General features: G+C 34.8%; 1 protein-coding gene across 1 annotated transcript in view; it reads right to left on the bottom strand.

Annotated features, from left to right (window-relative positions):
* The window catches only part of AP3B1 (adaptor related protein complex 3 subunit beta 1), a 242,885-nt gene that overhangs the window by 100,306 nt on the left and 117,605 nt on the right, over nt 1-24,974 (bottom strand). Inside the window, exons 15-18 of the mRNA XM_037032382.1 lie at nt 22,120-22,296; nt 6,758-6,944; nt 5,648-5,778; nt 125-233 (exon numbers count right to left, since the gene is read on the bottom strand). Coding sequence (XP_036888277.1) covers nt 125-233; nt 5,648-5,778; nt 6,758-6,944; nt 22,120-22,296 — 604 coding nt within the window. The remainder of the gene's footprint in view (nt 1-124; nt 234-5,647; nt 5,779-6,757; nt 6,945-22,119; nt 22,297-24,974) is intronic.

Consider the following 24,974-nt stretch of genomic DNA (forward strand, 5'->3'; position numbering starts at 1 on the left):
GCAGAAAGTTTTTAAAAACTAATTTCTTGAATATTATGGACTAGGTCTTATTGTTCTGTTGTAGGTACAGCAAAACAATAGGAAACTACAGTGAATAGTGTTTTTAGCAAATTATAAAGCCCACCGCTGTCACTGCTGCTGTCAGAAGAGTCCTCTTCCTCCTCAGATTCAGAATAAAATTTCTTAGGAGGATTCTCTTTCTTCGCTTTTCCTGATGGTGCCCTTTCTTTTGCCTGTTCAAGAAAAAGTAAAAAAGTAAATATAAAGGAATTCTCATTCACGATTCAGTCTTCTGGCAAACTCAATCATTCTGAATACGCTGTGAACTCAGAAGAAGTTTAAGGCCTCAGCAGAGAAGGTAACTTTGGCAAGTCCTGGCATTCAGGCTGGTTCCCCTTTGCCTCTGAATAGAGGAACAAACTCGCAGGGCTCCTAACGTGTGAAATCAACAACCTCATTTTTACATACAATTTTAAACACTTTTGTATTTGTTGGTCTACAGAAGATTTAAACTAAAGTCTCAAAGAGATGAGGGCAATTAGAGGCAGACATGATAACAGCAAGAAGAAATGCAACTTCACAGCTTGATACTGATGTAAGAGAAAAACTGAAAATATTTACTGTAGGCAATAAATAGCCCTAACCTTCTCAACTGTCTAAATCCTGGAGTAATCCTTGATTTTCTCCCCTTCTCTCATTTCCTAAACATATAGTCCGTCAAGAAAGCTTTCAGCCATCTCCCTCCCCTGGATTACTGCTAACTGGTTATCTCACCTCTAACCCACTCCAAGTTTGCTCAACACAGAAGCTAGAATGATTCTAGTAAAATCTAGGTCCGACTATATGATTGACTACATTCGCTACATGATACTGTACATCCCCATGACTATTTAATCCATTCACCTCTTAATAACTTTGTATGATATCAGGTAGGTACTAGAATTATTGGGGTATCACTTCATAAAATTATGTAATTGTCTAACCACTATTCTATATACCTGAAACTAATATATAATAACAATATCAGTTGTAATCAAAAATATAATTAAAAAAATTTTAAACCCTGAAGTACAATCAAGCCCAGTTGGTTTAAAATCCTGCAAGAGCTCCCCATTTCACTCAGAGAAGAAACCCAAGTCCTTAGAACAGTCTGCATTCCTACAGGCCCCTGCCAAACCTCCTTCTGCTGCTCTCCCTGCTGCCTACTCTGTTCCAGCCACTGTTCCTTCAAACACCCCAGGTAAGCGCCCATCTTAGGGACTTTGCCAGAGCTGTTCCCACTTCCAGTCTCTCCCCCCAGGTAACTCCCTCACTTCCTTCACGTCTTGGCACCAATGTCACCTCAGGAAGGACCACTCTATTTAAAATTCCAACCTCCCATACTTTGCTCTAATCTTTTTTCTTCTATTACAGCACTTCTTACTTTCTAATATCCTATACTATTTATATATTAACTTTTATTGTTAGTTTATACCTGCGAGAATGTCAGCTTTTGGAGAGCAGGGATTTTTGGACATTTTGTACACAGATATCTGGCATAGTAATTATCTGGCTTTGAATGGCCCCTTAAAAACTCTAATACAGTGTATTACAGTAAAATAAATTATTTTCATAATTGTGACCATTCACCAAGAAAAATTAAACCATATTTCATACACTCTCTTTTAAAGGACAGGAAAATGCATATTTTTTAAAGATTTTATTTATTTATCTTTAGAGGGGAAGGGAAGGAGAGAAGGAGAGAAATATCAATGTATGGTTGCCTCTCGCGAGTCCCCTGCTGGGAACTGGCCTGCAACCCAGGCATGTGCCCTGACTAGGAATGGAACCGTGATCGTGTGGTTCGCAGGCCTGCACTCAATCCACTGAGCTACACCAGGCACGGCCAGAAAATGCATATTTTTTAAAAGGTCGAAATGGTTAAGACTTACAAATTTATTACACTTTTAACTGAATTTCTACTATGTGCCAGTTTGCTAGGTTGTACATTCCACTGTAATGGAATTTATAGCATAACAAAGCTTCTTATTCAAGAACTCTGCATGCACATGAGAATCATGTGAGAAAAATTTAAAAATTACTTAAACAATAAAAATACTGCCCTGGCTGGTGTGGCTCAGTGGATTGAGTGCCAGCCTGTGACTCAAAGTGTCACTGATTCGATTCTCAGACAGGGAACATGCCTGGGTTGCAGGCTAGGTCCCCAGTAGGGGGGCGTGTGAAAGGCAACTGATCCATGTATCTCCCACACTGATGTTTCTCTCCCTCTCTTTCTCCCTCCCTTCCCCTCTGTCTAAAAATAAATACATGAAATCTTTAAAAAAACAATAAAAATACTAATGCTAAAAAAGCTAAAGCCTGAGATTTACCTCCTAAAATTCTGATTTAATTGATCTGATGCAAGTCTGGCATAGGTTTGTTTTGTGTAACGATGTCCACTGAAAATCGCTGACCTTAAAGAACTTAAAAGCTTAAGATATGCTTCGTAATAACAAGATAAGCTTCAGTAACCTAGAAAAATTCCTATATGGACAATTACAGAAAGATGAGTAAAAAAAACTTGAATATATGTAAATAAGATACTTATATTAATATCAGCAATACTGCTTTCTTTTTACATATTTAAAATGCTCTGTACTTGAAATATGAATATAGTATTCTATGAACAAAATTTTGCTATATTTAGTAAACACTAAAGTTCTTATTTTTCTTAAATCCAAAAAATCATTTTCTGAAGTCTGGTAAAAAGTGTATCAGATCAATTTACAGGAAGAAATTACTTAATTAGACTATGGCTTTCAGGATAAGACTAAATCAACAAATAAGGGAAATTAGGCTTCTATGTTTAAAGGGCAAATTGACATAGTTATCAACTACCTCTTCATGGAGTGTTAAACAATATATTTTACTTTTTGTTAGGATCTTTTAAGACTATGACAATCATAGTATTCTAAGCAAAAGAAACAACAGAGAACAGAGAAAAGAATAGAGAGACATTAATTTTATAGTTCCTACGAGAGGTAAAATATTGATAATAGATGTGTTTATAAAGCACAATACCCTTGATATGCAAAAGATAGCCTTTCTGTAATTGAAGGGAAAAAGACTTTCTAGAACTAAGCAAACAACAACAACAACAAAAAACCCTCTAATGGATCTTCAAAACTTACTGGTATCAAAGTATGTCAGTATGACATTATATCTGATATCCTAGAAATGGTAGTATGTAATTCAAATGACTTCCAGCATCAATCTGACTAGGTTGTTTTGATTAAATATCAGATTATCTAAACCCAGACCATTTTTTTTCACTAAGTTATATTTCACAGTATCAGGATGTGATCCTGCGAGATCACTTCATAGTAAAACTAGGACAACACAATGTATTATGTGCACAAGACATACTGATGTGACTGTGGATGGGTGTGAGATAGACTGAGAGGCAACAAAGACGTTCTGCATTGTTAAAGCTGTATCTGATATTTTTACATTTAATTGTATCTTTTATAGTATAATTTTAAGCCAATATGTCCAGCGAGCAAAAGATTGAAAATGTTTTCTGCGTGGCATCAATGGATAGTAACAGTTTTCTTCAACCAGACTGCATCAGTTATAATTATTCTCCATGAATAAGTTAGCAATTATTAATTTCCAGAATGTAGTCAGCAAAATGAAAAAGAAATCAATTTGGCGCTGTTGAAGTGGGCAGGTGAAATGAACATAAGAAAATAGGTTATTTAAGTACTGTCCCTGTAAGATAGTTAATGCTTAGAAGAGCACATGAAAATGGAATAAGCCAGCCAGCCAACCAATCTATCAGCCCAAACAAGGATACTGCTGAGACCAAATTAAATTGCACAGCATCATTATCAATTTCTGAGAAGATAAACTATTTTTACTTTTATTTTTTTGGTGGAATGGGGTGGCAAGAAGGAGGGATGAGTGGCAGTAAGAAGAGAATAAACAGATGGTTCTACTTTGGCCTAAAAATTACATACCCAATAATGAAAAAGGACAGAACCATGAAACAACAAGTGGGCACAAGAAATTAACAGGGAAAGTATATCTGTGGAAAGAATCATAACAAAGACCATTCTCTTTATATTCTAACATCTGACCAAAAGTAGCACAAATAAGCCAATCCTTTTGTAGAGCACTTAAGAATATGTAGATTTGAGTGAAAATCAGCAAACTTAATTGCAAGGAGGAACAGACATGCAATTAGTTTTAATAGCTTTTATATTTTTAAAAATCATCTCTAAAATACAATTTGTCACAACATGAACGTGATGATGCTAGGTACTAAGGATAGTACAGATCTGCAAATAAGCTCAAGCTTCCTCTCTTCGTGTTACATAATACTAAAAAAAATACAGTAAGAGCAAGGACAATGGACTCTGATGGGTCTGGGTTGAAATCTCAGTTGCTTCATTTACTAGTTTGTGAACTTGGGCACTTTACTTAGGCTCTCTGAACCTCAGCTTACTCATCTGCAAAATGGGAACAAAAATAACCAACACTTAAAAATCATTATGTAGCTTAATAAAAACAATGTTTGTAAAACATTACCAAAGTACACTGCCAGTATTTGCTAAGTGTAGCCATTAATGTTTATTATTGCTTCTGGCCATGCTCCAAAGCCAGCATAAGTCTGAATAGTTAAGAGAAACATATTTCTCAAAAGGATTAAATTACATGATTATGCCCATTATAGAAATTCTGATTAAAGTAATAAAGATTTTTTCCCATTGCATACGATAAATTAATGGGAAAGAAGGCTAACTGACTTTCCCACAGGCATTAGAAGTAAAGAACTCTGGTTATCTGAATCCTTGTTTAATATACCTTCTTTACCAGAAAAGCACCCAGAATGTAATAACTCATTGTTACTAATGAGCAATATTAGTAACAATGCTTTTTATTTATTCTACTTTAAAAAGAATTAGACATATTTCATATAATTAAATCTCTAAAGACAATAAGAAGATCCTCTATTCTTGTTTATGTAATAAATAAACAAATATACTAGGAAATAAATAATATGTTGGGAAATAAAGTTGAAAAATAGCCAGCATTTTTAAAGATCTAGGAAAAGATTATTTCTATAGAAATTTGTTTCCTAATGTGAAAGCAACATATTATTTATTCTAATTTTGATGTTGTCTAAGGACATATTTGGTACACAATGCTCCCTATTTATGTTTATCTTCACTTAAAATAGGTTCATCAGAAGATCCAGCACACTCTGTACAGTTTCTCTAGAAGACAACGGCAAAAATTATTTAGAAAAACATTGGCAGGAAGCTTACAAACCTCTAAATAAAATAGAGAGAGCTCAATCCAATGAAACTAAGTATCTTAGAAAATGAATTTGCAAAGCTACAAACGCAGTACCACATGTGGGTAGCACTGATGCAGAGAATTCAATTCTCTGTTTCCTTGGAGAGAAGAACAGTACATGTACAATGACTAAGAATACTACAATTTTTAGTTCCCATCATAGTGAGATGTAGCTAACACATTATACTTAAAAACACCAGGGCAATTTTCATTTTTCAACCCCCCCAAAAAAGCTTTCATATAAAACTACCATTATTCTAGAATATCCTACTGCTTGACAAAATTAATTTCAGAAAGATCAACTTACCAACTCTATTACTTCTACATTTCGAACTGATGGGTCAGGTGCCACCTCTGGCCAATCAGATAATTCCAGGTATCCAGTGGCTTTAGTGTTGAGAATATGAGATAATGTACCAAGCTGAAAATGATCCCTATCTATTAAAATACAGGAAAATAGAAAATAAACAATATGAGCTACATGTAAGACTGAACAATACTAATCAGAACTCAAGGTAATTGGCATATTACCTCAAATGTCAAGAAATAAATATAAACTAGGAAGCTCTTCATAGGTCAAAAAACTGATTTCAGTCCATAGATTACAATAATCTTCCCCATAATGGTCAATAAAAAAGCTAATCAGTCAGTGTGTTTAGAGGTGTTGCTCTGAAATGTAGCTTCTCTAAAAATTACTTTACTGTGAATATTAAGAATGACAGCACAGTTAAACAATCCATATACATGTCTCGGCAAAAACACACCCAGAATTTTAATAGTTTTTCTATGAGACTAAACTGCTTTTTATCACTTTACAACAATTAAATAAGAGACAACATGAAGGCCAAGGTATATAATCCTCTGATTCCAACTGTAATGGCTACTCGTGAAAATTATCAATTAATTTACTCCTTTTTAAAAGCTGGGAAAAAATAAGTCAACTTGCACCTTTGAAAAACAAATTTAAATATACCAAAACACTTTTATGAAATAATTATCTCTAAAAAAGTTTATGTTAGTGTACATAAAACATTTAATTAGTAACAATTCACTAATGAGACCAATTATATTCCTTATTAAATAAAACTATCTATTTAAAGTAACAATGAAGTCAACGTCTGCAAGAACAATACCCCTTTTATCTATTGTTTAGCTAAACTGCTTATTAAGAATAAAAATGAAATAAGATTGAAATTATTTAAGTAAATAAGCTCTATAAAATATAAACTTTAACTAATATAAAGCTTGCTCTGGAGAACAGATGAATGAATAGCAAGCACACTGTTTTATATATTTATTTATGCACATCATTTATATTTCCTAAGAGATAAATTTTAAACACATTAGAAATGGAATATATTGTCACATTTTTTACGTAACATCTACTGTGCAGTTATATTCTAGGTAATAATAATACCTTTAAAAGGAGACTCAAGCACTGGGGCAGGTTTCTGCGCCAGGAATATTTTTTTAGCATATTTACTTAAAGCTCCACTCTTCTCATTCGGAACAATAAGCTGCCTAATAAATCTTGTACGGTCTCTGATGTCGTAGTTTTGATCATACTTGCCGAGATTTAATATGTACTGGGTAAGCAATTTTGTCTGTTGGAAAAAAACAGAACAAGATGAGAATACTGTTATTTATGATTATTGATAACTCTGGATAAACATATTTAAAGAGGTAATAAAAATGAATGGTTATGTCAAACAAATGTTGTTCCATAGGGAATATGCATTTCTAACGCTGCAAATGGAATTTTGAAGCCAAAGCACATGTCCTCTTCAGTACTGGGGAGGTGAATGCTGAGTACTGAGAAGCAGCCATGTGCTAGATTATTAAACTGCTGAAGTGGAAAGAAAGGCATCATTAAAAAAATAATCATATATGGCAAACCTGCTGAAGGGTCTACGTGAGAATAATGAATGTGGAAATACAACTAAAAACATGGCACTCAAAACTTAATCGGAAAAATATGCAGGACATCAAAACATCAGAGAGTATTAGGGGCTGGCAAACTGCTCCTCCTGAGGTGTGTTTTATGAAGAGATACTGTCCCCGGCATAAGCAGTGTCTGCACTCTGACTGCACTCAGTTACTTTACCCTGAATTATGACCCATTAAAGCAGACACATGAATCACTGAACTGGATTACTGCAAATTATTTGCAGTGCATTTAGCTGTTACTTTTTCATAAAAGCAAGCTGCTGATGCCCTCTAAAAACTAGGATAAAAGACTCCTTCCATTTTTTCCCTATGCTGCTTATAGCCGCTAGTAATATTGGTCATTTATTTATTTATGTAAGGGAACAACTTATTATAGTAGCTTTTACACTGCAATAAGATTTCCTAAGTCAATTTCTGAATGTACTACATTAACATACATTGAGATTTTAATATTAAACCAAAATTGAAATGTTAACTAAGTAGCTTTGTATTTTAAACTCATTATTTCATTGCAAAAGCATAGGTTTAATTTAGAAGGTTGTGCACATGCAACTGCAATGTAAATTATACAGAATTCATAATACATGGAAAAATAAACATCTACATTAGAACATTTTATAGACATTAGAAACATAAAAAATAAGTAAATAAATACATAAAATCATGTCAGGCAAAGACAATTCTAGAACATTAAGTCAAAGTATAGGAATGGTGTGGTAAACTCTTACAATAATAATTGGTTGAAACAACTGATCTGTAGAGAAAGCAACCTTCTTTCAGTAACAATGTATTTAAAAAGCACTAACCTAGTGTTAAGAAAGTAGAAGTACAAAAAATACTAAAGAAAATGTTGATAGAGCTATTCCGAATGGTTATTAACAACTGCTATTCACTAATTACTAGACCATGTTGGTTCAACTACAGATGAGAATAATTCTATGATTCACTTTTAAATAATTAACAAATATTCACCAGGTGAGGAATATAGTTCAAAAGGAAATGCATTATTCTAGACAATACAATTGACTTGCTGGGATATCTAGGGAAAACTAACCTTTAGTTTTCTTGAATATAGAATAAGAATTTATAACCAGGTTACCCTAAAGTCCATTTGAATGCTGAGATTTAGATTGTGCAACCAAAGTGAATCAGAGAAAGAGAAGAAGTGTGTTCACTGTAATGGTGTTTTGTGAGCTAGTGTAGTTACACATTTCGCTTATATTTCCTACCCCTAAAATTAACATTTAGGAAATGAAACTATTTCAATACATTAACAGACACAATTATTAAGAGTAAAATAGGAAATTTGAAGTAGTTAAAATTACATTATTTTTAAAAATTATATATTTATTAACTGTAAAACTTAACTTATTATACTGGTAGGCTTGTCAAACAGCTTTATTAAAATGCATTTTCAAAAATAAAATTTATTTCTATGAGACAAAAACATATCCATGTACAATGATGTGTTAAAAATATAAGCGGAATAATTATTCAGTGCACGTTCATATACTTTCCTCACTGTACGAGTATTCATCTCTAATATTAAGTCACTGGTATTTCCCTGAAGAATGTGTTTTTATATGGTCATATTATTTTGAAGTTTAACAAGAATATGAGTACCTACTATCTCAAAATTGAATTTTATGATCAATAATTATGACATTGTTGACATTTTCAACTTACTCTTCTTTATAAACCATATTTTTACAGGGGAAAACATCCCCTTTATAGTATTGGGCAGTCTGATAAGTGTAGAGAAAATTCTGTTGAATCAAGGATATTCTCAATGCTTTTTTAATGTTGAAATTTATAAATATTTCAAGGCCAGATATTTAACTTTTCCCCTTCCATTCAATGAAACTTTTTTAATAATTATTTTTATGAGAATAGCTTTTAAATAATTTTCCATTTGAACTTTTAAAATAAATCACTATATTTAGATACTACAAAATCAACTAGCTTCTCAATGTTATTTCATTTTAATACAAAATAGAAACTTACCCAGTTAAGCTCTGGCTGGTATGGCTCAGTGGACTGAGTGCCAGCCTATAAACTGAATGGTGACCAGTTTGATTCCCAGTCAGGACACATGGCCAGGTTGCAGACCAGGTGCCCAGTTGGGAGTCCACGAGAGGCAACTGAGCAGTGTATCTCTTGCGCATGGATGTTTCTCTCCCTCTCCTTCTCCCTTCCCCTCTCTAAAACTATATAAATAAAATCTAAAAAAACAAACTTATACAATTAGAAACAGAAGCTCCATCAAGAGGCTCCACAATAGTTGGGTAGTTGAGATACTGTAAATGACAGAACTCCTAAAACAAATATTCCTCTCTCACCACTTAACTTATTCAGTTCTTCCTTTGTTTTTTTTTAATACTCACCAGAGGACATGTTTATTGATTTTAAAGAGAGAGGGAGGGAAAAAGAGAAAGAAACATCAGTTGGTTGCCTCCTGTACGTGACCGGATCTGACTGGGGATCGAACTGCAACCCCCGTACGTGCCCTAACCAGGGACTGAAGCCGCAACCTTTTGGTGAATGAGCTCCAACCTAGTCACCCAGCCTGGGCTGTGCTTCCCTTGTTCTTGAAGAGATACATTTCAATGTCTTCCTGTTTGCAAGATTGGTTTCCAATAACTGCTATTTGCTAACATTTGCAAAAACTGACGGTTCTGACACTGTATTGGGTGAACACTTTAAAGATTTCCAAATAATTCCGAACAAAAATCTAACCAAAATAGTACAAAAGTTTCTTTTACTCAATCCCCATCCCCCAAACAAAAGCCAATACAGGACATTTAGGTCCACTGACAAAGCAGTTTTTCACAAAATCACTTTTCTAAAATCCCGTTGGTAACATGGAGCAAAGAGAGTCACACACCAGAGTGTGGTTGTCAAACTGAAGCACGTTTCGTCAGCATCTGCTCCATCACGGTAATTCTATAGTTAAATTATAGAAAGCTATACTACACATATCAAATATCAGTAAATTTGACCATTACAGTTTTTCTTCAATTGGCAGAACAAGCAGATTTTGCTTGCATGCACCACAACCAATTCCCCAAATATTTCTGCTCCATAGTTTTCTTAATAAGAACATTGATTTTTACCATGACAACCACCTTTTGGCAAAAACAAGTAGTTTTATCTTCCATGTTGGGCTTTTAAACTCACAATAGCATTTACAGCATTTCTGACAGAATAAACTTAAAAAGCTTTACTTTGATTCCACTTATTACACTGACAAAACAAACGCACAAAGGCTTTGAGTGAAAAAAGTCAAACTACTGTTGGAATTAATTGATTTTTCTATTTAAAAAGGTGCATTGTTTAGGGTCCTTTTTTTTTTTTTTTGCTAATGGAGCCAATACATAACATTTATTGCTTCATTTTTTAAATATTTTAAATTTATTTTTCTATTTTTAGAGGGAAAGGGAGGGAGAAAGAGAGGGAGAGAAACATCAGCGTGTGGTTGCCTCTGGTGCACCCCCTACTGGGGACCTGGCCCACAACCCAGGCACGTGCCCTGACTGGGAAATTGAACCCTTTGGTTCACAGGCTGGTGCTTAACCCACTGAACCACAATCTTCGTTTTTCATAAGTGAAAAAGAAAAATTGAAATAAAAATTGAACAAAATTAATTTTAAAAAGTTATTTGATCTAAGTGAGATCATGTTTTACAAAAGCATGTGTGTAAACATCTGTACCTGTGTATATTTGTCATCTTGAGACACAATCTTTTCAAATAACTCCTAACTTTTTAAACTTATGCTGATATTTTTTTAGCAGATTTGTCATGTTTTCTGGTTGCTACATGGCCTGTGGTTTCATTTTAATTCTTATGGTGGATGGTAAATGTGGATAAACATTTTGTACATGTTAAGCATTTAAAGAGAAATCAGTACTTTGTTCTTCATTAAATATACACTTTAATTTTTAAAAATTCATTGTTGCTGGGTTTGCAATAAAATGAAGAAAAAAAGTTCTGCCAAATAATAAAATAAATAGGTTTCAGATTTACAGTACACAACAATGCCAAAACTACTGCAGGGAGAGTGCGCGACCATGTCTTACATGATCTAGAGCAGGACTCTTTTCTATGTCCTGTCCATCTTTCTCCAAACCAAACCTCTAACCTCCCATGTGTTCCTCTGACCCCATCCACTGACAGTTGGGAGCTTCACACTTCACACAGGCCATGCCCCTGGCAAATGAAAACACTTAAATTTTAAGTCTTAAACACTGATCTCGCCAAAATGGGAAAAGCGAAAGACCACTTTTCCTTCTTGCCTTCTCAGGGAACACTTCATTTTATCAACACACATTCTTCATGCTGCTCTAAAAGGGAGAAGTTCATCATGATGCATCTCAAAAGGGTTGAAAAATGAAAGAAAGTCTCTGCAATGTAGATGTTTCACATACTAAAATGAAACCTCATCACTACACTGTCTCCTACATGCCACTAGATAAAATCATGGTAGATGTTACAAGTACACGTGATGGTCTACAACTTACTGTCTTAATTTAGTGTAACTATTAATGATACTACTTCATAAAAAATGAGAAATTTGGGACAAATCCTACACTGAAAGGGGCACAGAGACATCAGTCTTAAATTCAATCTGCCCTGAACAGCAGTTAGAGAAAGTAGACAGTTCTCAACTAAACAATCACGGCATCTGAACATGACCAAAGGCGCAATCCAAAACCAAGTCAGACATTACATAGTACTTTTAAATAGGTTGCATTCATAAAATTACTCAAGGTACCCTCGAAATAATACAATATACACCCCCGAAACAGAAATATTCAATATCTTATATATAGCTGTTAGTTAAATTTTGATTTCACATTATTTTTTCTGCTTAGATTTAAGGAATCATAACTGATACCAACTAATAATTAATACGAAAGCTTAAAAGTAACGCAACAGGATATGGAGCCACAGAGTCCCACGTGAAAGCCTGTACTCTTGGTCACTACATTCCTCCCAGGAATTGTCATCAAATAGTTCTATGGTAGCTACCACGCAGAGCTAAGCTGCTTTCCAAACACAAATTTCCACCTGAAAGAGCCCAGAGTCAGAAAATCAAAGAAGCTTACAGAAGTTTGCCTAAAGAGTGTTACTATAATGTGACCAAGTTAAAAAACAAAACTACACGAAGCAGCTCTGTATGCCTGCCTCAAAGTATCACAATGCTAGAGAATATAGCATTGTGTGGCAAAATCAGTGTGGCAAATATTTTTTAAATTTTTATGTTAAATTTAGAATAAAAAGAAGCATGTTTTGCACTTGTTATTAAGATGGCCCCAAATTAAATTTTACAAAGTTCTAAACTTGCCTAATTTAATTTTTGTTACACTATAATATAAATAAATATTAAGAAATACTTAAGAAATACTTAAGATAGACAAAATGTTGATTTTTAAGATACGTTATTTTTCAGGTCTAACACTTCCATTTAATCTTTTTTAAAGTTTCTGTCTCTCTGCTGGGAGTTCTTTTCATTCATTGTGAATATTTTCCTTTATATTACTGATCACTATTATAAAAACTGCTTCAAAATGTTTGCCTGCGAATTCCAACACGTGGGTCATGTCAGGGTTAGTTTCTATTGGTTGATTTTTTTTCCCCTTGAAAACTGATCACATTTTCCTGGTCTCCTTTTTTACTGTGGTAAAATATACATAAAATATGCCATTTGGACCATTTCTAAATGTGGAATTAAGTGGCATTGAGTACATCCATCCATCTCCAAAATTTTTACATCTCCACAAACTGAAACTATCTACCCATTAACAACAGCCTCCCATTCTGGTTCTTCTTATGGGGAGTAATTGTGGATTGCATCTTGGACACTATGAATGTCATGTCACAGAGACACTAGACATTGTTATACTTCTGAATGAGTATTGATTTTTGTTTCAGCAGGCATTAACTTGGTTGGATTCAAAACGTGAACTTTGTCTCTTTGGTGCAGTACAAATTTTATATAGTTTGGTTCCTTTATTCCTTTTTGTTTTTTATTTTTTATTGAATTTATTGGGGTGACATAGGTTAATACAATTATATTGGTTTCAGGTGTACAATTCTGTAACACATCATCTGTATATTGTATTGCGTGTTCACCACCCCAAATAAAGTCTCCTGTTTTCCTAGCTGTGCTGCTCTGAATCTACCCCACACATGTGTGGTTCAGGGTCAGCCAGAGACAGGGGCGGAGTTATTCACAGACACTGAGGCTCCTCACCCTGGCTCTCTCCTTTCTAGAATTCCTCCCAAACTTTCTAATACCTGCAGTTTCCCTGGACTATATGGGCAGAAAGAATTTGGGCCAGAAAGAATTTGGGTTCCCTTTTGGAGCTTTAGCCTCTGGGCACAGTACCACCTGTGGTGGACCCTCGGGACAACAGCCATGAGGTGAGGACATTTACTCTCGCCACTCCTTCCTTCCAAGTGCCAATTCCTCTCTAGAATCTCCATTTCATTTCACTCTTCTGAGGCTTGAGGCGGTTATTTTATATATTTTTTCAGCATTTATAGTTGTTACCTGTGAGAGAGTCTGTCCAACAGGAGCTAATTCAACCATACGGAAAGCAGATAGTTGAGTAACATTTAAATGTTTCTTACCAGGTGGAAATATTTTGAGGTATTAAAGAAGTTTATTATTTAGTATTCCTTAAGCATACAAATAAATGCAATGCCCTAAATCTTGTAAAAGTCAACTTAGGCATTCCCTATAACTAAATTAATTCAACAAAAATTCTGGAAATGCTTACTGAGGTATCTAGACCAAAGAGAATTCAGGAATTACAGATATCTATCAGGACTTCATGGCAAACCAGTCTTTGGACACTGGGACTTGTCTCTCTGGTTCAGTTTTAAAGACAGCTGAAATACATAACTATCGAACGTAATTTTTTACATTTAGGTCAAAGCTATCAGTTTAGTCTCTGTTTTATATTCAATGGGGATGAACCATACAACTTAAAAATGCTGTCAATTTGATGATGCTAAAAATCATTCTTTAATGCTAATTTTCATTTATAAATTCTCTCGAACCCCTTTACTTGAAAAATGAGAAACTGGAGAACAGAGAACAAACCTCCAGGACACCTTCATTCACCTACTTTTATATTTAATCATTTAAGAACAGTGAATTACATAAAATATTATGTGAAAATTTGGCATATTTTCTAAACATCATTATGTTTATACCAGCTGCTGGTGACGTCTATTGTGTAATCAATATTGAATTTACATTGAAGTATCAATATAAAATATACAATAGAACACTTCAGAAGCTGAGGTCCAAAACATCAATTATTAATACAGTTCAAGAAAAAAGAAAGGTGTGAGTACAAACAATGTCGTCTTCAAATTCACTGGACAAAAAGATATGGAATACACTCTATAATTTCTGAACATATCATTGGAAGAAGGCCAGAGACACAAACTTCATTTAGTTTTGTCATTTCAGCCTTTATTAACATACTAATTTTGTATTACTTTTTTATAATAATCTATAAATTAGGTAGCTTTAGAGTAGTCAAACCTGACATAAAGTCCTAACAATCATAATATTGTAGGTGTTATATTAACTTGCCAATATTGCATGATTTTAGGGAACACAGGGAGTGTCCAGCTAAAACAATGGTGTGTGTGTGTGTGTATGTATGTATATAAATATATATATAAAAAATATATATAAATATATATAAATATATAAAATATATATATTTATATATATTTATATATAAAACAAACTCAACAAAACATAGGTTTCCTTTCTTTTACTGAGTTGTTAAAAAGTAACTCATCACATGAAGAAATCTACATAATGTTTAGAAATGATTAAATGATTCCTTTCAAAGATTTGACTTAAAATGCAAAGATAAATCTAAATGATGGAAATATATTCACAATATCTGCACCTATTTGGTCATAAATCTTCTATACCAATCAGCAAGAGCTACAATAACACAATTCATATCACAAGTGGGGATGAAGATAACCCCAACACATACAGAAATAAATTCGAGGAGTCAACCTGAGGATTGTGAATTGTCAACATCAGTGTAGTGGAGAGTGAGTATGGTAGGTGGAAAAGGCAGAAAGAGAGGGAGACATACACAAAGAGACACACAGTAAAGTCAAAAAAAGAGAAAGATGAATACTGATGGGAGAGGCAGAAGAGAATGACAAACATTAGACTGTGGCAGGTGTGGTGGGCATGCGAGCCCATGTGTGTGTGGAAAGGTGAAGGATGTTACACAGATACAGAGAGAGTGTTTTACTATTAGTAATATTTCCTGAAAGAGTAAAATGAGTAAAAGAGTAAAATGAGTAAAAGAGTAAAAAAATGAATATTCTAAACTGCAACCTGGTAAATTATACTGTTATTAAAAAACATTTACTGCCCTGGCTGGTGTAGCTCAGTGGATTGAGTGCAGGCCTGCGAACCACAAGATAGCGGTTCAATTCCCAGTCAGGGCACACGCCTGGGTTGCAGGCCAGTTCCCAGCAGGGGACTCATGAGAGGCAACCATACATTGATATTTCTCTCCTTCTCTCCTTCCCTCTCCCTCTAAAGATAAATAAATAAAATCTTAAAAAAAAAAACATTTACTGATTTCCCTGTACCTGTAGAACAAGTTGCATAGCATTTGCTATTCCAAGTCCTGGCCTTGGAATAGCAAATGCCTTTCTAGACTCAGCTCTCAGTGTGTTGAAAGCGCCAATCTGTTTCTTGCCTCTACTCTCCTCTCTCCCTCTCCTGTATAGTAAACCACTCCTTAGAAGCCCGTAGTTAGGATTCTTGTCCTTTGTGAGACTTTCTTCGACCTGTCTCCTCCTTCTACTTCAGACTTTCAACAACTTTTTCCTCTGGAGTTCAACTGTATCTCAGTACTTCTATCATAGCACTTAGCAAATACTATTACATTTTTTATGTTTTCCTCCCCTACTAGACTAAAATATCATCTGTTTGCACAACTACCACCTATTCTAGAACCTTAAAGAAATAAACACATATAGCTCCAAGATGGGAATGGAGTAAGTAGATGCTACATTAACTTCCTCCCAGGACCGAACTGGAATTACAATTAAATTAAAGAAAAATCATCCTGAACAACCAACAGAACAATAGTGAGACAGAAGCCTTATGACCATGAACAGACAAAAGAAACAGCTTTACCACAACATGACTGGTACAGAGTGCAGAGGACGAATAGAGGGCTGGCTGGGCTTCCACAATCAGCAACTGAAGATCCAGAGGGATATTTCAGCAGACAGTGGGGTTTCCCCTTGAAAAGTGGGAGGGGGTCTAAACCCCAAGCTGGGTTCCCCCGCCTAGAGCACTAAAACCAGGAAAGGAACCCCAAAAGCATCTGGCTGTGAAAGCAGCAGGGTTTTCATTCTCCAGGAAGTGACAGCTGGAGACACCGAGAGCCTCTTAAAGGGACAACACACAAAATTACGTATGCAGCCACCTACCCTGGGCTCTGGCAGAGAAAGGGCAGATGGACTAGAGACACATGAGCAAAGTCTGAGTTGGTGACTGTGGGGAGAGAACTGAAGGAACAGCCACCAGGATCCCTGTGCTGAGTTATTCCCCACACTGCAGAAGCTGTCTTTCTCCGGCAGAACAGCTTCCCCCACCCCGCCCCCACCCAGCAGCATCACCCTGAGAGCAAGCAACAGTCCCACAGGCAGCAGTCCCTGTCCCCGACCTTGTGGAGCTTAAGCCAGGGTGCTGAGTACAGCTGGAAGCCTCGAATCCGTCGTAGGCAGAGTCTGACATAGGACTGCCCCAGAGTCTTTCCAGACCTACCTAATACATGGGGGGGGGGGGGGGGGGAACCACACACAAAGCAGCAGCCAGAAAGGGAAGACAAGAATTTTCCTGAAGAAGAAAAAAATGAAATGGAGGCCAGCAATTTATCAGATAGTTTAGAGTAATGATTATAAGAGTATCAATAGCGTGGAAAAAAGATACAAACAATAAAAAAAGGAACAGTCAGAAATAAAGAATTCAATATCTGAAATAATTAGTATATTGGAAGGAATAAACAGTAGGTTAAATGAAGCAGAAGACTGAATCAGTGATTTGCAAGACAAAGTAGAAAAAACACCCAGGAAGAGAAGCAAAAAGGAAAAAAGAATTTTAGAAATTAAGAGAGTTTAAGAAACTTTTGGAACAACATAAAGCACAACAACATTCATGTCATGGGAATGCAAAAGGAGAAGAGAGTGAGCAAGGGATCAAGAATCTATTTGAAGAAATAATGACTGAAAACAGCCCTAACCCTGGTGAAGGGAAAAGACACACAAGTCCAGGAAGCATAGACAATCCCAACCACATTGGACACAAGAGGCCTATACCAAGACACATCGTAATTAAAATGGCAGCTTTAAGACAAGGAGAGATTACTAAGAGCCCAAAGAGAAAATCAGGTAGTTACCTACCAGGGAGCTCCAATTAGACTGTCACCTGATGTCTCAACAGAAACATTTCAGGCCAGAAGGAAGTGGTATGAAATATTCAAGGTGATGAAAAGCAAGGACCTACAACCAAGGCTACCTAACTCAGCAAGGATATCATTTTAAAATCAAGGAAAAATGAAGAACTTCCTAAACAAGAAAAAGCTAAAGGAGTTTGTTAACACCAAACCAGCATTGCAAAAAATGTTAAAGGGTTTGCTTTAAGAAGAAAAAGGGAAAAAAGAGGAAAACGGTTTAAAAATAAAATGGCAATAAATACATAACTATCAATAATCAACTTAAATGCTCCAATCGAAAGACTCGGGGTAGTTGAATGGATTAGAAAACAGCACCCACATATATGCTGCCTCCAAGAAACCCATCGAAGATTGAAAAACACACACTGACTAAAAATAAAGGGATGGAAAAAGATATTTCATGCAAATGGAAAGGGTGAAAAAAAAGCTGAGGTAGCAATACTTATATCTGACAAAATAGATATTAAAACTAAGGCTACAGTAAGAGACAAAGTAGGACATTACATAATGACAAAGGGAACAATCCAACAAAAGGATATAATTCTAGTAAACATTTATACAACCAACATAGGAGCACCTAAAATCCATCAAGATTTTAAGCAAATCTTGATGGACATAAAGGGAGGGATCGATAGAAATACCATTGTGGCAGGGAATCTTAATACCCCACTGACTTCAATGGCTAGATCCTCCAGAAAGAATATCAAAAAGGAGACAGTGCTCTTAAACAACACACTAGATTAAATGGATTTAAGTAACAACTTCAGAGCATTTCAAACCAAAACAGCAGAATGTACATACTTTTCCAGAGCACATAGAACCTTTTCTGGGATAGACCACATGCTAATACAAAAAACAAGTCTCATTAATTTAAGAAGATTGAAATCATATCAAGCATCTTCTCTGATCACAATGCTTTGAAACTAGAAATCAATCACAAAAGAACACTGAAAAATCTGCAAAGATATGGAAGCTAACTGATGTTATTAAACAATGAATGGGGTAACAATGAGAACGAGGAGTAAATCAAAAGATACCTTGAAACAAATGAAAATGAAACACAATAACCCAAAATCTGTGGGACACTGGGAAAACAGTCCTAAAAAGGAAATTCATAGCATCACAGACCTATCACAAAAAAAAAAAAAACAAGAAAAAGATTAAATTAACAATTTGACTTTATATGTAAAGGAACCTGAAAAAGAACAATACACAAAACCCAAGGTGAATAAAAGCCCAAAAGGAAATAATAAAGATCAGAGCACACATAGACAAAATAGAGTCTAAAAAATTAAACAAAACATCAATGAAGCCAAGAGCTGATTCTTGAAAGGATAAACAAGATAGACAAACCTTTAACCAGACTTATCAGGAAAAAAGGAAAGAGGACCCAAATAAAATCAGAAATAAAAGAGGAGAAATAACAACTGACACCAAACAAATACAAAGTACTATAAGAAAATATTATGAACTACATACCAACCAATTCTAATACCTGAAAAAAATGGATAAACTCCCAGAATCTACATACAATCTTCCAAAAGAAAATCATGAAGAATCAGAAAATCTGAATAGATAGATCACACTTACTGAAACTGAAGCACTAATCAAAACACTTCCAACAAATAAAAGCCCTAGACAGGTTTCACAGGTGAATTTCATCAAACATTCCAAGAAGAACTACCACCTCTCCTTCTCAAACTATTTCAAAAAATTCAAGATTAGGTAAGACTCTCAAGCTCATTTTATGAGGTCAATATTATCCTAATTCCAAAACCAGATAGAGTCACTATAAAGAAAGAAAATTATAGCCCAATGTCCCTGATGAACAGAGATCTAAAACCCTCAACAAAGTATTCGCAAACCCAATATAGCAATACATCAAGTAGGACTTATTCCAGGAATTCCAGGTTGGTACAACATTCACGAATCAAGAAATGTGATTCGCCATATAAATAAAATGAAGGGTAAAAACCACACAATTATATCAATAGACAAAGAAAAACCATTTCATAAAATCCAGTACCCATTTATGATAAAAACCCTCAGCAAAGTGGGAAGAGAGTGAACATACCTAAATGTAATAAATGCCATGTATAACAAACACACACCAGCATCATACTCAGCAGGCAAAAACTACAAGTGCTCCCCTGAAGACTGGGAACCAAACAGGGATGTCACTTTTATCATCTTACTCAACATAGTGCTGCTAGAATCCTAGCCATATCAATCAGACAAGAAGAAGAAACAAAAGGCACCCAAAGTAGAAAAGAGTAAGTACTGTAAAACTGTCTTTATTTGCAGATGACAGGATAATGTACATAGAGAACCCCCAAGATTTCACCAAGAAACTACTAGAACTGATAAATGAATTCCGTGAAGTAGCAGGATACAAAATTAATATCCAGAAAATAGTTGCATTTTTATATGCCAAAATGATCCATCACAGATGGAAATTAAAAAAATAATCCCACTCAAAACAGCTTCAAAAAGAATAAACTACCTAGGAATAAATCTAATGAAAGATGTAAAAGACCTGTACTTGGAAAATTATAAGACACTGAAGAAAGAAACTGAAGATACAAATAATTGGAAGCACATATTATGCACATGGATAAGGAAGAATTAACATTATGAAAATGTCCATACTACCCAAATCAATGTATAGACTCAACATAATTCCTATCAAGATTCCAATCATGTATTTCACAGAACTAAAACAAGTATTTCAAAAATTTATTCAAATATCTCAAAAAGAACTAGAACAAAAGGCCTTGCATAGCAATGGCAATCCTGAGAAAGAAGAACAAAGCTGAAGGAATGATGCCACCTAATATCAAACTATATAGGGCCATAGGAACCAAAACAGCATGGTACTGTCATAAAAACAAAAGTGTAAATCAATGGAACAAAATACAGAGCTCAGAAATAACCCACACCTTTATATTCAATTATATTTGTCAGAGGAAGCAAACATATATAATGGGCTAAAAATAGCTTATTCAATGAATGGTATTGAGTAAATCGGTCAGGTAAATGCTGAAAAATTAAACTAGACCACTTTCTTACACCACACACAAGAATAAATTCAACATGGATTAAACATTTAAATATAACACCTGAAAACATAAAAATCCTAGGAGAAAACATAGGCAGCAAAAATCTTGGACACTGCTTGTAGCAATATTTCTTCTGATATGGCTCCTCCAGCAAGGGAAACAAAAGAAAAATAAACAAATGAGACCTCATCAAACTAAAATTTTCTCCACAGCAAAGGAAAACATCAGCAAAGCAGATAGCCCACAAAATGGGAGAACATATTCACTGATACATCTGATAAGGGGTTAATATCCAAAATGTATAAAGTACTTACAAAACTCAACACCAAAAACACAAACAACCAGATTAAAAAATGAGCAAAGGATCTGCATAGACACTTCTCCAAAGAGGACATACAGATGGCCAATAGACATATGAAAAGATGCTGACCATCACTAACCATCGAAGAAATGCAAATTAAAACCACAATGAGATATCACCTCATACCTGTCAGAAGGGCTATTACCAATAAATCAAGAAAGAACAGTGAGGATGTTGGGCAAGGGGGACGCTTTTGCATTGCTGGTGGGAATGCAGACTGGTGCCACCAGTGTGGAAAGCAGTATGGAGATACTTCAAAAAATTAAAAATGGATCTGCCTTTTGACCTACCAATCCCAGTTCTGGGAATATATCCAAAGAAGCCTAAAAGACTAATTTGAAAGATCGTAAGCACCCCTGTGTTCATGCAGCATTTTTTACAATCACCAAGATATGGAGGCAGCCCAAGTGTAGATGGGGGGATAAAACAATGACGGGACACATACACAGTGGAGTACTACTCGGCAATCAAGAAGAAAATTGTATCTTTTGCAATAACATGAATGGACCTGGAGAACATTATGCTAAATGAAATAAGCCAGTCAGAGAAAGACAAATACCATAAGATTTCACTCATATGTGGAATCTAATGAACAAACTGAACTAACAAGGAAAATGGGGAGGCTGACAGCTCTCAGTGGGGGGTGTTTAGCAGGTAAAGGAATTGAGCAAAAAGGAAAAGGACATGGAATAGACAATAGTGTGATGACTGTGGTGGCAAGGATAAGGGGGATAAATGGTAATGAAAAAAATACAATTAAAAACTTTGTAAAAAGAAACAGACAGGTACTAATTGCTAAATGAATAGACTAGTGCATGAACAGACCTTTGTTGCTTTATCAGAATAAAGAAGAAAGCTGGTAGAAGTTAGTAAGAATTAGCCTCTTACCTGTTTGGAATTGGTTAAATACAATTTTGCTCCCAGGTTTAAAACCTGCAGTTTGACCAGATCATCTTCACTTGTGAAGCTTTTAGCCATCTTCCTCAAAACATCAGGGGCAATTTTAGGAACTCGTTCACAGTTTTCTCCAGTCAGCCAGAGAATACTTGCTCTAGCCACAGGAACCTAGTGTTAGAAGCAGGTTACATGGTTATAAATAAGATAGTCACTCTCTCCTTAATATTAACATAGAAAAGCCTTTAAATATTCCCAAGGTATTACATCTATCTATTCATCTGATGTCTATCCAGGAAAAGCTCCTATATTTGTGGATTTTCTTTAGTTTTCAAAAAATAAAAAGAGGAAATCACAAAACTGATTTCAGAGATAATGCCTTAGAAAAGATTCATAGAGGAAAAATCATTGCTCAACAATCTTGATTCTATCAGAGACCTGCAAATTCTTGGCCTGAATCTGGCTGCTGTGCCCATTTGTTTATTTATTATTGTCACTGATCTTGTGCTTTAATAGCAGAGGTGAACAGTTGCAACAAAGTCCATAAGGCTGAAAATATTACTATCTAGCATAGCAGTTCACAAAAAAGTTTGGGGACCTCTGCTCTAGGGCATTAATTTACAAACCTTGATGCCCATAAAAATAATCTAGGATTCTTATTAAACTGTAGGGTTCTGGTATCAGCCCTGGGATGGTAGTTCCGTGGTGGAGCTCAGGAATTCACATTTTATGAAGCATCACAGAAGATTCCTGACACAGGTGAACTGCAAACCATGTTTTGAAAATCATGGGTTATATAGAAAAGAAATAGGTCTTCTAGAGACTATGATTTCAAGTCACAGCTGTTATGTCTTTTATGTAGTTGCATCTATAGCACTGGGAACATATAAAAATTGTAAGATGATCAAGATTTAGCTTCTAAAATCATTCATCTTGGTCTATTATTTGGTCATCAACAACAGAAATAGAAATAAGATAAATATGTCCAATACTGCATTTTGGCATTACATATTTTTAATAATGTACATTCCAGCATAATTTGTTTCTTAAAAATGACTGCTTTGCTGCAAATTGGAAACCTTCCATCAGCACCATTAAGACCATCATTTCAGAGTATGTACATTAGTTTTATTACTATCTGCTTGTTTGTATTATCCCCATTCGAAAACAAAATTTGAAGGGGTGTGTAAATTAGTTTCTGTGAACATTCTCACCTAGTGTGGAAAATTTGCAATTTATAAGAAATGAAAAAGCCAGTAACTGTCATTAAGAGGCAGCATTGCAGTAAGAGATAACATTCTTTTTAAAAAGTCCTTTTCCAATTCCTCAAAGTCCTAATATTTTCATTATATTTTCTTAGCAGTGCAGATGACTGTTAAAGAAGAAAGTGAGAATGAGGACCTTCACACAGCTGTAATTTTATCACAATATCCACTATCACAAATACTTACAAAAGACCCATTTTATGAAATAATATTTAAGACACCCCTAAGTTGTGTTGCTCACCAGAATAAGAATCAGGTCATCAAAAAAGCTTTAAAATCAAAGTATATATTTTCAAATGTTACGATAACAGCGTCATCTTTAAATTAATATTAGGATAAGTTTAGCGAGCAAGAAGAAATCAGCATACTTATGTAATAAGTATAATTACTAAGTACAATACTAAATGCTATTACAAACTCATTCATGCAGTATAACTGATATCCTTACTATATGTATACTAACTTCTAGAAAGAAAGGGGTTATTTCTCATGTTCCAAAGGTTACACTGCATTAAGATCTTACTCCAATCTATTATTTTAAATTGAGTTAAAGAACAGTAATTGAGTGGTACATTAAATTTTCCAATGTGAAGCAACTCAAGATGTCTGCCATAATAAAAGATACCTCTAAATAAGAATATATGGGCAACTTCAGATTTCAGTTATGCTAGATTTGTTTCCTTAAATATTTTATTACACATTGCTATTATAAAAACTAGAATTCTGTGACATACAACAATCTATTAACCCACTTAGTAAATTTCTTCTAGTAACACATTTATAATTCTTTCTGCACTCAAAAAGATAATCCCAAAAAGATAATCCCAAAAAGCTTTAGGAAATTGTTTCTATTCCTATTTATTAATATAAATAGTTAAAATAAACATTAAAGACTAATAATACATACCTTTAAAACACAACTCATTGAAAAATATAAAAATCAATACATTCTAATGCTCACAATGAAAATTTCAAGGTAGTGGTGGTGTTGGAGGGCAGGATAATATTCAGAGGTAATAAAATCAAGAAAATATTTTGAAAACTTAGAAAACTTCCCCATGACAAGAAATAATATCAATGTAAATACATTTATACAAAGTTTTCAGTGATGGCATTTTGTTAAAAGGCTTAGGCAACTGACAAACCCAATGTTTCATGCATTTGGAGGAAAATAGATCCCTAAGACTTTCCAATTTCTGCCCTCCCTTTCTCTCCAACTAAAGTTAGAAGACTCTCATTTGTGTACCGCCGATAGTGTGAATCCACAGCCACTAAATTCAAGGATCTGAAGCAAGTAACAAAAGAGCAAGTAAGAAAACTGTCCATGTTTTGTTTGTGGTCTTTTCGAACACAGGATATATGGAAGCACTGAACTAAAAGCCATACTAATGCACACATCTATGCAGGTGATGTAATACTTTCACGATGAACCTCTGTTCTTCAAAATTTTCACGGACAAATTGGATTGTAAGTGAATTTGCCTGATTTTTTCATTCTAAATATGTGAGCAAGTAGTTAAAGTGCATTTTTTAAACCTTCTACCAGAAGGCAGTTTCTACTTCCATTTTAAGCCATTAACTTGGC

Source organism: Sturnira hondurensis, unplaced genomic scaffold, assembly GCF_014824575.4.
Source record: "Sturnira hondurensis isolate 20B ecotype Veracruz unplaced genomic scaffold, ASM1482457v3 Scaffold0021354, whole genome shotgun sequence".
Classification (NCBI taxonomy): domain Eukaryota; kingdom Metazoa; phylum Chordata; class Mammalia; order Chiroptera; family Phyllostomidae; genus Sturnira; species Sturnira hondurensis.